This window comes from Haliotis rufescens, unplaced genomic scaffold (genome assembly GCF_023055435.1).
Source record: "Haliotis rufescens isolate VD_foot unplaced genomic scaffold, xgHalRufe1.0.p SCAF_11, whole genome shotgun sequence".
NCBI lineage: Eukaryota > Metazoa > Mollusca > Gastropoda > Lepetellida > Haliotidae > Haliotis > Haliotis rufescens.
Genome location: NW_025963791.1, coordinates 41,737,579 through 41,750,734, shown reverse-complemented (window position 1 = coordinate 41,750,734; position 13,156 = coordinate 41,737,579). Strand labels below are relative to the sequence as shown.

Below are 13,156 nucleotides of genomic sequence, written 5' to 3'. Positions count from 1 at the left end.
GTCATGAACATGTTTGGGTAAGTGTTGCTCCTGTACTCCAGGGATGGTCATGAACATGTTTGGGTAAGTGTGGATACTGTACTCCAGGGATGGTCATGAACATGTATGGGTAAGTATGGCTACTGTACTCCAGGGATGGTCATGAACATGTATGGGTAAGTGTGGATACTGTACTCCAGGGATGGTCATGAACATGTATGGGTAAGTGTGGCTCCTGTACTCCAGGGATGGTCATGAACATGTATGGGTAAGTGTGGCTCCTGTACTCCAGGGATGGTCATGAACATGTATGGGTAAGTGTGGCTCCAAACATGTATGGGTAAGTGTGGCTACTGTACTCCAGGGATGGTCATGAACATGTGTGGGTAAGTGTGGCTCCGAACATTTATTGGTAAGTGTGGCTACTGTACTCCAGGGATGGTCATGAACATGTATGGGTAAGTGTGGCTCCGAACATGTATGGGTAAGTGTGGCTACTGTACTCCAGGGATGGTCATGAACATGTATGGGTAAGTGTGGCTCCGAACATTTATTGGTAAGTGTGGCTACTGTACTCCAGGGATGGTCATGAACATGTATGGTTAAGTGTGGTTCCTGTACTCCAGGGATTGTCATGAACATGTATGGGTAAGTGTGGCTCCTGTACTCCAGGGATGGTCATGAACATGTATGGGTAAGTGTGGATACTGTACTCCAGGGATGGTCATGAACATGTTTGGGTAAGTGTTGCTACTGTACTCCAGGGATGGTCATGAACATATATGGTTAAGTGTCGCTACTGTACTCCAGGGATGGTCATGAACATGTATGGGTAAGTATGGATACTGTACTCCAGGGATGGTCATGAACATGTATGGGTAAGTGTGGCTACTGTACTCCAGGGATGGTCATGAACATGTTTGGGTAAGTGTGGCTCCTGTACTCCGGGGATGGTCATGAACATGTATGGGTAAGTGTGGCTACTGTACTCCAGGGATGGTCATGAACATGTTTGGGTAAGTGTTGCTCCTGTACTCCAGGGATGGTCATGAACATGTTTGGGTAAGTGTGGATACTGTACTCCAGGGATGGTCATGAACATGTATGGGTAAGTATGGCTACTGTACTCCAGGGATGGTCATGAACATGTATGGGTAAGTGTGGATACTGTACTCCAGGGATGGTCATGAACATGTATGGGTAAGTGTGGCTACTGTACTCCAGGGATGGTCATGAACATGTATGGGTAAGTGTGGATACTGTACTCCAGGGATGGTCATGAACATGTATGGGTAAGTATGGCTACTGTACTCCAGGGATGGTCATGAACATGTATGGGTAAGTGTGGATACTGTACTCCAGGGATGGTCATGAACATGTATGGGTAAGTGTGGCTACTGTACTCCAGGGATGGTCATGAACATGTTTGGGTAAGTGTGGCTCCTGTACTCCGGGGATGGTCATGCACATGTATGGGTATGTCTGGCTGCAAACCCTTTTTCCCCGAAAGGCCTTGTGATTTCAATATTCCCTTCAGATCCAGTTACAACAGTTTTAGTCCTGATTATCTCTGGCTATGATATAGAATGTTATTGATGATCATATTATTTGTCCATAACATCCAGGTTAGTGCATCAGAAACCAGCACTGACAAAGCAGGACATCGATGACAATTTCGACGGCAACATTTGCCGATGCACAGGATACCGACCAATCCTTGACGCCATGAGGACCTTTGCCGGGACCGCTAGCGCCGGGCTGGGTTTTGATATAGAGGTAGGTGTCCAATGCTTACACTAAACGTCGTCATGAGACATTGTGTGTGTGGAAGAAATCTGGCTGCGAACTGCTTTAATAATAGGCTAACAGTCTGTCCCACGTTCAAACACCCTCACTTTCCCTCTCACGGATATACCTCTCGCGATAAATAACTTCATTGTATATTCACAGTCCTCAGATGGAAGGTTAGCATAAATAGTTCAACCTTGGAAAGTTTGAAATATGCTTTGTCGCCTATTTTACAATAGGATCAGTGAATACTTTGATTTTCCCAAGCATCTGTGGGATAAATGATTGAATATATCACACAGTAGCAGTATTAGACTTTATAAACTTTATAATAAAGTGGTTCATACAGAGTATTCTATACAATGGTTCTTCAATAGCTATCTGAAAAGATATATTGTCTGAAACTACAATCACTCAGTGTCTTAGCCTACTTTCTACCCAGTATGCAGTTTCAGAATCGGCCTACACTTTCAACATTCAATACCTTTATTTGTTCCCCATCTTTCGCCGTGTAAGGATCTTTCGGAGTCACGTTGTGACCGCACGGGCAAGTCCTGTTTGGGATGTGTGAGCAACGGTTCCTGCAATGGCGGTTCAAAACAAACCAGCAACGTGGGTGACGGCCTGGACGTGTTCCATGTAGTCAGGGGCGACACTGAGTGGTACAAACCCAGGTCCATCCGCCAGCTGACCCTTGTGCTGACCAACACCTCCACGTCTCTCGCAGTCCGTCAGCTCGCCGGCAACACTGCCTCGGGTAGGTCATCGCCTTAACAACCGTGTAGACTGTCATAACGCATAAGTGAGTGAGTCGGTGTTAACGCCACGTCATTTCTGTTATACCACAACGTAATGCTGAAGAACAAAGCACCTTTACCATGTTGTGAAAGCATCGAGATCGGATATAGCGCCGAGAACCCAAGTCTCCTGTAAAAATGGGATTCGAACCAGCCACATTCAGCGGTTTCTGGCTCTGCTAACGTATGTTAGTCGACCTGCGGCGTCTTAGACCACTGGGCCACCATCTCCCCCTAAGCGTTCCCGCACCATGGCAGCCATGACAGGTAGGCAACATGTCTGACCATTGGTTGCTCAGGCCCATGGAGTTCAAGGATCTGGGAAGACGAAACCGCATCTAATGACCGGCGGTATTAGCGTGTGGTCGTACCTGGGTAGTTTACTGTCACACGTCCTGTTGTAGAAGTCTACTTAGTGCAATGAAACCGCTGCAACTCGACGTGTCGTTGAAAACTTTTTATCATCATGTTATATCGGCGATCCGTATATGTCGAACCTCGGATAGCCCGATCATTTGTGCCCCATGGTTTCGTGTTATCGAGTTATAGAGGTTTCACTCTACATCCTTCTGTGTCGTCCTGTTTTGCATCATCGCCACCTTATTGAATATACGTTCAATGCAATGGAATCCTGCAAGGATTAGTACATGGAATAGACATGCGAGACCAATCAGGTCAAGTAACGGATGCATCTCAAGTCATATTTGTGCGGGTGGGGTGGGGGGGGGTGGGGGGGGTGGGGTGGGTGGGTGGGGTTGGTGTGGGGGGGGGGGGTGTGCTGGTACAGTGTAGCATATACCTTATTGTCATTTCTATTGCAGGAATCTACAAGCACGATGGCCCTTTTGACACATACGTGGATCTACAGAACATTCAAGAGTTTTACAAAACTGAGGTTAATCACTGTTCCTAATAATACGTAGTATACCCCTCGGGGCGGTCGGGTAGCCTTGTGGTTAAAGTGTTCGCTCGTCACGCCGAAGACCCATGTTCGATTACAATGTTTGAAGCCCATTTCTGATGTTCCCGGCCGTGGAATATTGCTAAAAGCGGCATAAAACCTCACTCACTCACTCACTCACTCACTCACTCACACACTCACACATTTACCCACTCACCCATTCACCCACTCACTCACTCACAGTTAAAAATAATAGCTACAATGTTTTTTTATAGGACGACGTGTTTCCATGTTAATGATGTACTAAAACCGGTACCCATGCAGCCCTTGTACAAGTAATTCACCAAGTTGGATATTCTGTCAGGTTGAAACTGCTTACGCATAAACGGATGCAGGTCAAAAAAACGTCCGCAATAAGGAGACAAGGCGTTTCAGCCTGGATCACTGACTACTATTGAAACTACGTATGTAAAGGCACTACATGGTTGTGTTGAATCAAGTAACAAGTCTATATATATATAACTTATATGATGTACATTTGTTTGCTAGACTCAGAGGTCCAGTGTGACGATCGGCTCCAATGTGACTCTCAGTGCGCTGATTAAGACGTTGGCGGACATGGCGTCCGGGCCGGGCTACTCCTATTTCACGGCTGTAGCCGCACATCTCCGGAAAGTCGGCAATGTCTTGGTCAGGAATGTAAGCCGAATATTAGCCGACGACATTTTTTCGGGAAACCAGATAGGCGGGACCTATTTGTTCCTTTCGCCACGTTTTTAATGATGTTGATATTTTATTGAAAACAACAACTATGATAACAATACCCATCCCAGTAGTTGCGTTTATATTCTGACTGACAGTTAATTGTATAGTTGTACACATACATTTGTGTCAGAATACCTCTGATTATAGCATACCAGAAGAAAAGCCTTACCAATTTAGAGTTGCTACCGGACAAAAATGATAGTCATTGAAACAAGCAGACAAAAAGAGGATGCGCTGCAAATAGATTAATATATTACACAACGAAATGTAGCCGAATGTCAACGCTATCGATAGACTGCTAATACCGGCAGTGCATATAGAAACATTGGATAGTAAGAATAGTAACGGGTGTTTATCCATATAATCTTAGTATATTCTACAACGACAAACACTGTAACGTGTGGTCCTCTAGGCGGGCACGTGGGCCGGAAACCTGATGGTCAAGCACTGCCACCCTGAGTTCCCGTCCGATGTCTTCACTCTGCTCGAGGCTGTGTCGGCCCGTGTGCACATCCTGGGTGAGTTCTCATGAAACATGCGAGGGTTTCTTTAAACGTTCTGAGCCTAACTACGAGTGATGTATAGTACATCCTCAACAAGCTGCATGTACTAAATACAATACTTTCACTGCTTAGAGGATCAATGAACCACAAATACATCCAGGCAGTATATTTCTGCAGGCATCAATGTGACAAGGTACATGTATTTCATGTTGGGGAAAGGGACACAATTGGCTATCGTGTTGTCATCAAGTATCTCCAACTGACAGACCTAACTCCAACAGTCATCCAGTCGGACATGGTGTACACTTTAGGGGATGATGATCCTTCTCAGTCACTGTTAAGAGTCGGGCAGCGGAGTAGTAGAGGGGAAGAGAGACCCTCGAAGAAGACCAAAGATCAGGGGCACCTTCAACTGTCATCACTGAGAAAACTGTAGATAAAATACATGTTATTATTATTCATTATAGTATACTCACCAAACGACACAAGATAGATGTAGGAACTTTCTGAGGAATGAACTGACAACGGCTTCATCCCGCTGGTTTCCAAAGTTTCTGACTTCTGATCAGAAACGATCAATGTTCATTATCTGTCATGGGAAAATACAGTTGCTTTGAAGCAGACCTAACTGGTTTCGTTGAACGATACGAAACCATGGATGAGTCTTGGATTCATCACTACCAGCCAGAGACTAACCAACAGTCTAGGCAGTGTAAATGTACAACAACTCTTCCTCGAAAGAAGGCAAAGTCTGATTCGTCACTACCAGCCAGAGACCAACCAACAGTCTAAGCAGTGTAAATATACAACAACTCCTCCTCGGAAGAGGGCAAAGTATGATTCATCAGCTGGCAAAGTGATTTCATCGGTTTTCGAAGATTTCAAAGGAATCCTATTGGTGGACTACCTCCCGAAAGTTCAGATCATTATAGTATTCTGGTTCGGCATATCAATTCTGAAACCTCGTGGGAAAACTCGGAAAAGCTGTGTTGTTATACCAGGACAATACGCCTGTGCAGAAGTCTGTTGTCACCATGGCGGCCATACATGACTATGGCTTGAAAAATAATTGAACATCCTTACCAGATTTCCATCTCCTTCCACAATAGAAGAAAGAGCTGTCTGCCAATCCTTATTCAAATTATGATGATTTCATTTTTGCCGTGGATCACACGTTACACCACCAGCAATAAGCCCGGTTATTTTGTTTTGTTTTCCGATTTGATCAAATGCAGTGATAGATGTATAGATCCTACCCACCGCGGAAGGGATTCTGGGATGGATCATGTCTGCAGAATCCTATAAGGATCGAGTAGTTACATTGTGTGGCAGTGGTTTGCTGCTCACCATGTCCAGCACGGTGTGTTCCTGGTACAGCTTATTTACAGCCTGCCATGAGAAAGCAGGTGCGGAGTGAATCGCCATCCATTACTCATTATAAGTAGGTTAGATTGCCCTCATTGCATTTCAATCATGAGAATGCCCAATTTACAGATGTACACTCAGGGACTCCAGAGCATAACTTATTAATCATCCCATTCATGTTATGGTTGGTTGATGTGGGGATGAAGCCTCCCACATGGACATTAAAACAGCTTGCCATTTATTTTATGGAAATAGTACTACGGTGTCTAACGAAAAGTGATTTGTTTAGCTTAATAGGAAACCCAAGTTCAATTCGTGTTCCTCACATTGTTACAATGCGAGTATCCCAATCTCTGGTGCCCTGCCATGATGGACCTGGAGGTAATGCTATATTTCTCCTCACTAATTCACAATAGATCCTGGCAAAGCACTAGCTAAAGGACGCAAAACTGTAAAGCTGAATGAAACATGTATGCCTGTAAACGTTCGTTGATGTATCCCAGATCACGGCCCTGGGGCTGAAGGTGACCACAGCCTCAAAGACTTCCTGCAACTTGAGATGGCAGGAAAGACCATCACGCGCCTTGAGTTGTTCCAGCTGGACCCCAGGGCCCGTGTCCAGTCTTTCAAGGTATCCCCCAGACTCCAGGTACAGTACCCATGTACAAACATACACGTTATATCAAAGTCCCGGCGATTATCGAATACATGTTATCCTTACGTTGAGACAAGCGGAATGCCGAGAAGGTTTCGGTGGGGACCATGCGTGTAAAATTCGGAATATCAAAGTAATTATGTCCGATATCTTGAGTTTATAGTCTTAGATGTATTGAGTTTATAGTCTTAGATGTATTGAGTTTATAGTCTGATATGTATTGAGTTTATAGTCTTAGATGTATTGAGTTTATAGTCTTAGATGTATTGAGTTTAAAGTCTTAGATGTATTGAGTTTATAGTCTTAGATGTATTGAGTTTATAGTCTTAGATGTATTGAGTTTATAGTCTTAGATGTATTGAGTTTATAGTTTTAGATGTATTGAGTTTATAGTCTTAGATGTATTGAGTTTAAAGTCTTAGATGTATTGAGTTTATAGTCTTAGATGTAATTAGTTTATAGTCTAAGATGTATTGAGTTTAAAGTCTTAGATGTATTGAGTTTATAGTCTTAGATGTATTGAGTTTATAGTCTTAGATGTATTGAGTTTATAGTCTTAGATATATTGAGGTAATAAAGTTCGATATAAGCTGTTATTAATATGAGGAATATGGTATAAATGTGCCCTTCTCTTCGGTATAGCTGGATTAGTAATGTTGCGATAGTTAAAAAACGTTTTTTGGGACACTATTACAATGTAGATACGTCTATTGCAATGTAAGTACATATATTGTGATATAGATACATATTCTGCACTAAAGGTACAGCTATTGCAATGTAGGTACAACTATTGTAATATGGATGTAAGTATTACAATGTTGGTACTACTATTGCAATGTAAGTGCGACTATTGTAATGTGGATACAAATTACACAATGTAGGTACTACTATTGTAATACGGATACAAGTATTACAACGTAGGTACTGATATTGCAATGTAGGTGCGACTATTGTAATATGGATGTAAGTATTGCATTGTTGGTACTACTATTGCAATGTAGGTGCGACTATTGTAATGTGGATACAAGTATCACAATGTTGGTTCTACTATTGTAATGTGGATACAAGTATTACAACGTAGGTACTGATATTGCAATATAGGTACAATTGTGGCAATGCATTGTAGGTACAACTATTGAAATGCTGGTACAGCTATTTCAACGTAGGTACAACTATTGTAATGATGCAAGTATTACAACGTAGGTACAACTATTGTAATGATACAAGTATAACAATGCAGGTACAAGTATGGCAAAAGTCCCGCAACTGTTTAATGAGTACCTCTACCGTTTCAAATATAAACTTGTCTTTAAAATATTTGACATGAGAAAGCCGAAGCGCCCGAAAATCCCCAATTCAGCAGATGCTCGGCAGTTAAAGGCGACACCTCCGCACTGTCTAATATCGATCTGCACTGTCTAATATCGATCTGCACTGTTGATTTGTTAATTTGCCATCGATGTCCTGCCATCGGGCCATGAAAATAGCGATACAATAAAAATGCGATTAATTGTTACATCCCTAGTTTACAGAATGCTTGAGACAAAGCCTTGTCGTAAACCTTGCTTGATTCTCTTGTTTGAACTGTTTGTATCAGAACGCCCACGCCTATGTGAATGCTGCATTCTGTTTGACCCTGGACGTGCACAGCCAGGTCGTATGCCGGCCGTCTTTGGTCTTTGGTGGTATAAGTCCAGACACGGTGAGATAATTGATACCATTCTATACTGTACTTGATTCAGCTGAATTTGTACAGAATGATAGGAAAGCCACAATTTGTATAAATAAATAATATAACCTTCTAAATTACTTAAGTTACAACATATTTCATTAAAACTTCGTACTAGTAATTGCAGTTGCTTCCAATTCACAAATGTACACATTATGCAGATACTGTGACTGATGACTGAGGTAGATTTACACACACCTTCTGTTCCTGCAGATTCATGCCAGTAAAACTGAAGATCTGTTGATGGGCAAATGTCTGACGGACAGGTCGTTATTGCAAGGTGGGTGTGTCTGTCAGTCACGTCGTTGTTGCAAGGTGGGTGTGTCTGTCAGTCACGCCGTTGTTGCAAGGTGGGTGTGTCTGTCAGTCACGTCGTTGTTGCAAGGTGGGTGTGTCTGTCAGTCACGTCGTTGTTGCAAGGTGGGTGTGTCTGTCAGTCACGTCGTTGTTGCAAGATTGGTGTGTCTGTCAGTCACGTCGTTGTTGCAAGGTAGGTGTGTCTGCCAGTCACGTCGTTGTTGCAAGGTGGGTGTGTCTGTCAGTCACGTCGTTGTTGCAAGGTGGGTGTGTCTGTCAGTCACGTCGTTGTTGCAAGGTGGGTGTGTCTGCCAGTCACGCCGTTGTTGCAAGGTGGGTGTGTCTGTCAGTCACGCCGTTGTTGCAAGATGGGTGTGTCTGTCAGTCACGTCGTTGTTGCAAGGTATGTGTGTCTGCCAGTCACGCCGTTGTTGCAAGGTGGGTGTGTCTGTCAGTCACGCCGTTGTTGCAAGGTGGGTGTGTCTGTCAGTCACGTCGTTGTTGCAAGATGGGTGTGTCTGTCAATAACGTCGTTGTTGCAAGGTGGGTGTGTCTGTCAGTCACGTCGTTGTTGCAAGGTGGGTGTGTCTGTCAGTCACGTCGTTGTTGCAAGATTGGTGTGTCTGTCAGTCACGTCGTTGTTGCAAGGTAGGTGTGTCTGCCAGTCACGTCGTTGTTGCAAGGTGGATGTGTCTGTCAGTCACGTCGTTGTTGCAAGGTGGGTGTGTCTGTCAGTCACGTCGTTGTTGCAAGGTGGGTGTGTCTGTCAGTCACGTAGTTGTTGCAAGGTAGGTGTGTCTGTCAGTCACGTTGTTGTTGCAAGTAGGGTGTGTCTGTCAGTCACGTCGTTTTTGCAAGGTGGGTGTGTCTGTCAGTCACGTCGTTGTTGCAAGATTGGTGTGTCTGTCAGTCACGTCGTTGTTGCAAGGTGGGTGTGTCAGTCAGTCACGTCGTTGTTTGAAGGTGGGTGTGTCTGTCAGTCACGTCGTAGTTGCAAGGTGGGTGTGTCTGTCAGTGACGTCGTTGTTGCAAGGTATGTGTAAATGTCTGTTGGGCACATCCTCGTTGCAATGTAGGTGGGCAATTGTCTGCCCATCACCCCGTTGCTGCAAGGTAGGAGAGTAGATGCTTGTGTGACACACCGCTGTTGAAAGGTAGGTGGTGGGTAAATGTCTTTCTGTTACGTCGTTTTTGTAGTGAGTGAGTGAGTTGGGTTAAACGGCGCTATTAACAGTATCACCGTTATATCGCGGCGTGTCAGCTTAATGTGGGAGGAATGCCCGAAGTGATGCAGGTCTCAGACGTTTAACACTTCGATGAAACACACGAGCACGGATATGGTGCTAACAAACCTAGAAACCCGTGCTAGCAACATGTCACCTGTAGTTCGTTTGTATGTATCGTTAACTGCATTTAAAATTCGGGTATCGTTAACTTCATCTTACATTTGGGTGTCGTTAACTGCATTTTACATTCGGGTATTGTTAACTGAATCCTACATTCGGGTGTCGTCAACTGCATCTCAAATTCGTCAATCAGAAAAAAACCTGTGGTATGTTTGTATGACGTGCCCGTAGTTGGTTGGTTTGTTGTTTAACGCCGCACTCACCAATATTCCAGCTATTTGACGGCGGTCTGTAAATAATCGAGTCTGGACCAGATAATCCAGTGATCATCGATCCACGCAATTGGGATCGATGACATGCATCAACCAAGTCAGCGAGCCTGACCACCCGATCCCGTTAGTCGCCTTTTACGACAAGCATAGTCGCCTTTTATGGCAAGCATGGGTTGCTGAACACCTATTCTACCCCGAATCTTCACGGGTCACGTGCCCAAAGTATTTTCCGGTTCATGAAAACATAAATGCGAACAGATTCCTTGGTTACCCAATCAAATGCCACGGTTTAGTTGCAATGTATTACCCGCTACACCATCCTATCTGAACATTACACTTACAAAACGTACAGGTGAATAGGTTTTACTCAATACATTGATTACTTCTAAAGCTAATCAATGGGCAATCTTACAAAGTGTATAAAACACCGATATCGTCCACCACTATCTGTGTCTGTCCAGGCATCCTGACGTACCTCCACGCTGAACTACACCCCTCACAGCAGCAGCCGCTCTCGGCGAGCCCAGAATACAGACGCCAGTTGGGTGTGAATCTCTTTTATAAGGTATTACGGTAATCTCAGGTTAGTTCTGTTGAAGTCAGTTCTTGTAAATAAATACGTCAACAACACTAACTTCACAGGCTGGTTATCTAATTATTAACACATAAAAACTGCAGACAACAGTACGAAATCGGTGCCATCGTTCCGCAATAATGCAACATTAGCCCCGACCACTGCACTGTCAGCCAATCAGGAAATACTAGTCCGTCAGTAGGGGTAATGATTGGTCGGTTAATCGAACCATGAACGCAAAATCTATTGCTTGGTTAGCCAATCAAATGCCAGGGAATCACTTGCACTTTATTCATATTAGAGTTTTATATTTTCCCGAGATCACTTCGGTGGGGATTCAGGGGAAATGTGTTGCTTGTATCGCACGCTTGTTGTAGAGTCTAGTCGCGATCGGGCATCAGCTACGATGTGTGACCTTGCTGGTTGTGTGAAACGGCAACCCTGTGGGGAATGTTGATCACACTGTCAACCACTGGTTTGTCTGCCCAGACTCCACTCAGGCCGCCTTGGCATACCATCCCCTCACTCACTGTTGGCAGAACGAACTGTTTGTTTGTTCGTTTGTTTGTTTGTTGTTTAACGCCGCACTCAGCAATATTCCAGCTATATGACGGCGATCTGAAAATGGTCGAGTCTGGACCTGACAATCTAGTGATTGACATCCTGAGCATCAATCTACGCAATTGGGATACGATGACATGCATCAAGAAAGTCGGCGAGTCTGACCAATCCCGTTAGTCGCCTCTTACGACAACCATAGTCGCCTTTTACGGCAAGCATGGGTTGCTGAAGATCAATTCTAACCCGGATCTTCACGGGTTCTGTAGTGGGCGAGTGAATCGGGTATACACTGCTTTAATGACTTGGACATCCTGTCGTGAGAATGGGCTGCAACATGTGTCACCATCCAGGTCTCCAGCGTGACGAACGAAAGCTTTGACCATTAAGTCACCTGTCAACCCTTGTGGTGTCCGAGCTAGAATTTAAATCATGATCAAAGATGCGTTAAGTAGGTAAGATGGTAGTTTCGGCATTTGAGGGACATTCAAGGCCGAAGGCGGAATATTTATGTATAATAATCATATTTGAATGCACTGTCCTGTCCAGTTTTGTGTTTGACCAATGACAGCATCATAAACAACACAATATACTTTCAGTTTCTCCTGAGCCTTCGCAACGGGGAAAAGGGAGACAACTCCTACTGCCCTCTGTCGACAAGTCAACATACTTTTGAAAATCTTCAGTCAGAATGGCCTTTGAAAGCGCCGATGCCCAAACTGACCGCGCCGCTCCAGGTGTGTGGAAAGACAGTTTGTTTGTTTGATTGTTTGTTTGTTTGTTTGTTTGTTTTTTGTTTTTTTATCGCCGCACTCAGCAATATTCCAGCTATATGACGGCGGTCTGTACATAATCGAGTCCGGACCATACAATCCAATGATTGACGTCATGAGCATCGATCCGTGCAATTGGGATACGATGACAGGCATCATCCAAGTCAGAGAGCCTGGCCGCAAGATCACGTTAGTCGCCTCTTACAACAAGCATATTCGACTTTTTGATAACCAAGATTGCTCTTGACAATATGTTGTTTAAATCAGAGTTGAGTTGCAAGCGTTTTGCCACGAACTACATCTTCAGTGTCGTTTGTAGTGCACACTTTTCGCCGCTCTCCTAGACGTCTAGCATGAACCTTCCTCCCTCATCGAGGTGCCACGCCCTTGTATCACGAAACCTCACCGACTAATCCAACCAATGAAAACCAGTTTGTATCCTCAGGCATCCGGGGAGGCAGTGTACGTGGATGATCTGCCGGTGATGAAGAATCAACTGTATGGATCATTCGTCCTCACGTCTGTTGCCAAGGGCAAGGTTATCGATATCGACGCCACAAAAGCTCTCGTAGGTTGTGTCCTGTGAATGCTTCTCGGCGCTTTTTACATCCATTGAATCCCCATGATCTCTAAGTAGGTTTATTCCATACCAAAAGCTGTTAAAAGATGGTACTTGTTCATCCTGCCTGACGCTCGGCATTTAGGAATTAAAACAAGGCCTGGACGGCTCCGAGTCAGTAAACTGTGTCTGAGTGGCTTCGTTATCTCAGTGGGCAACTGCTATAAAACCGGCATTAGTTCGAACTGATAAAAGCAGCCCCACACAAGCACGCACGTACCATGTATGTAATATA

General features: G+C 44.3%; 1 protein-coding gene across 5 annotated transcripts in view; it reads left to right on the top strand.

Moving 5' to 3' along the window:
* Positions 1-13,156, top strand: part of LOC124142279 (xanthine dehydrogenase/oxidase-like) — a 68,724-nt gene that overhangs the window by 8,561 nt on the left and 47,007 nt on the right. For 3 of the 5 annotated variants that reach the window (XM_048392755.1, XM_048392754.1, XM_048392753.1), the window contains 11 exons: positions 1,605-1,755; positions 2,284-2,524; positions 3,386-3,459; positions 4,015-4,164; positions 4,643-4,748; positions 6,602-6,747; positions 8,351-8,455; positions 8,696-8,762; positions 10,859-10,962; positions 12,129-12,266; positions 12,748-12,870. In XM_048392755.1, coding sequence (XP_048248712.1) covers positions 1,605-1,755; positions 2,284-2,524; positions 3,386-3,459; positions 4,015-4,164; positions 4,643-4,748; positions 6,602-6,747; positions 8,351-8,455; positions 8,696-8,762; positions 10,859-10,962; positions 12,129-12,266; positions 12,748-12,870 — 1,405 coding nt within the window. Of the gene's footprint in view, positions 1-1,161; positions 1,226-1,334; positions 1,364-1,604; positions 1,756-2,283; positions 2,525-3,385; positions 3,460-4,014; positions 4,165-4,642; positions 4,749-6,601; positions 6,748-8,350; positions 8,456-8,695; positions 8,763-10,858; positions 10,963-12,128; positions 12,267-12,747; positions 12,871-13,156 lie in introns of those variants that run through there. The other 2 variants (XM_048392756.1, XM_048392757.1) reach the window with 2 other exon arrangements.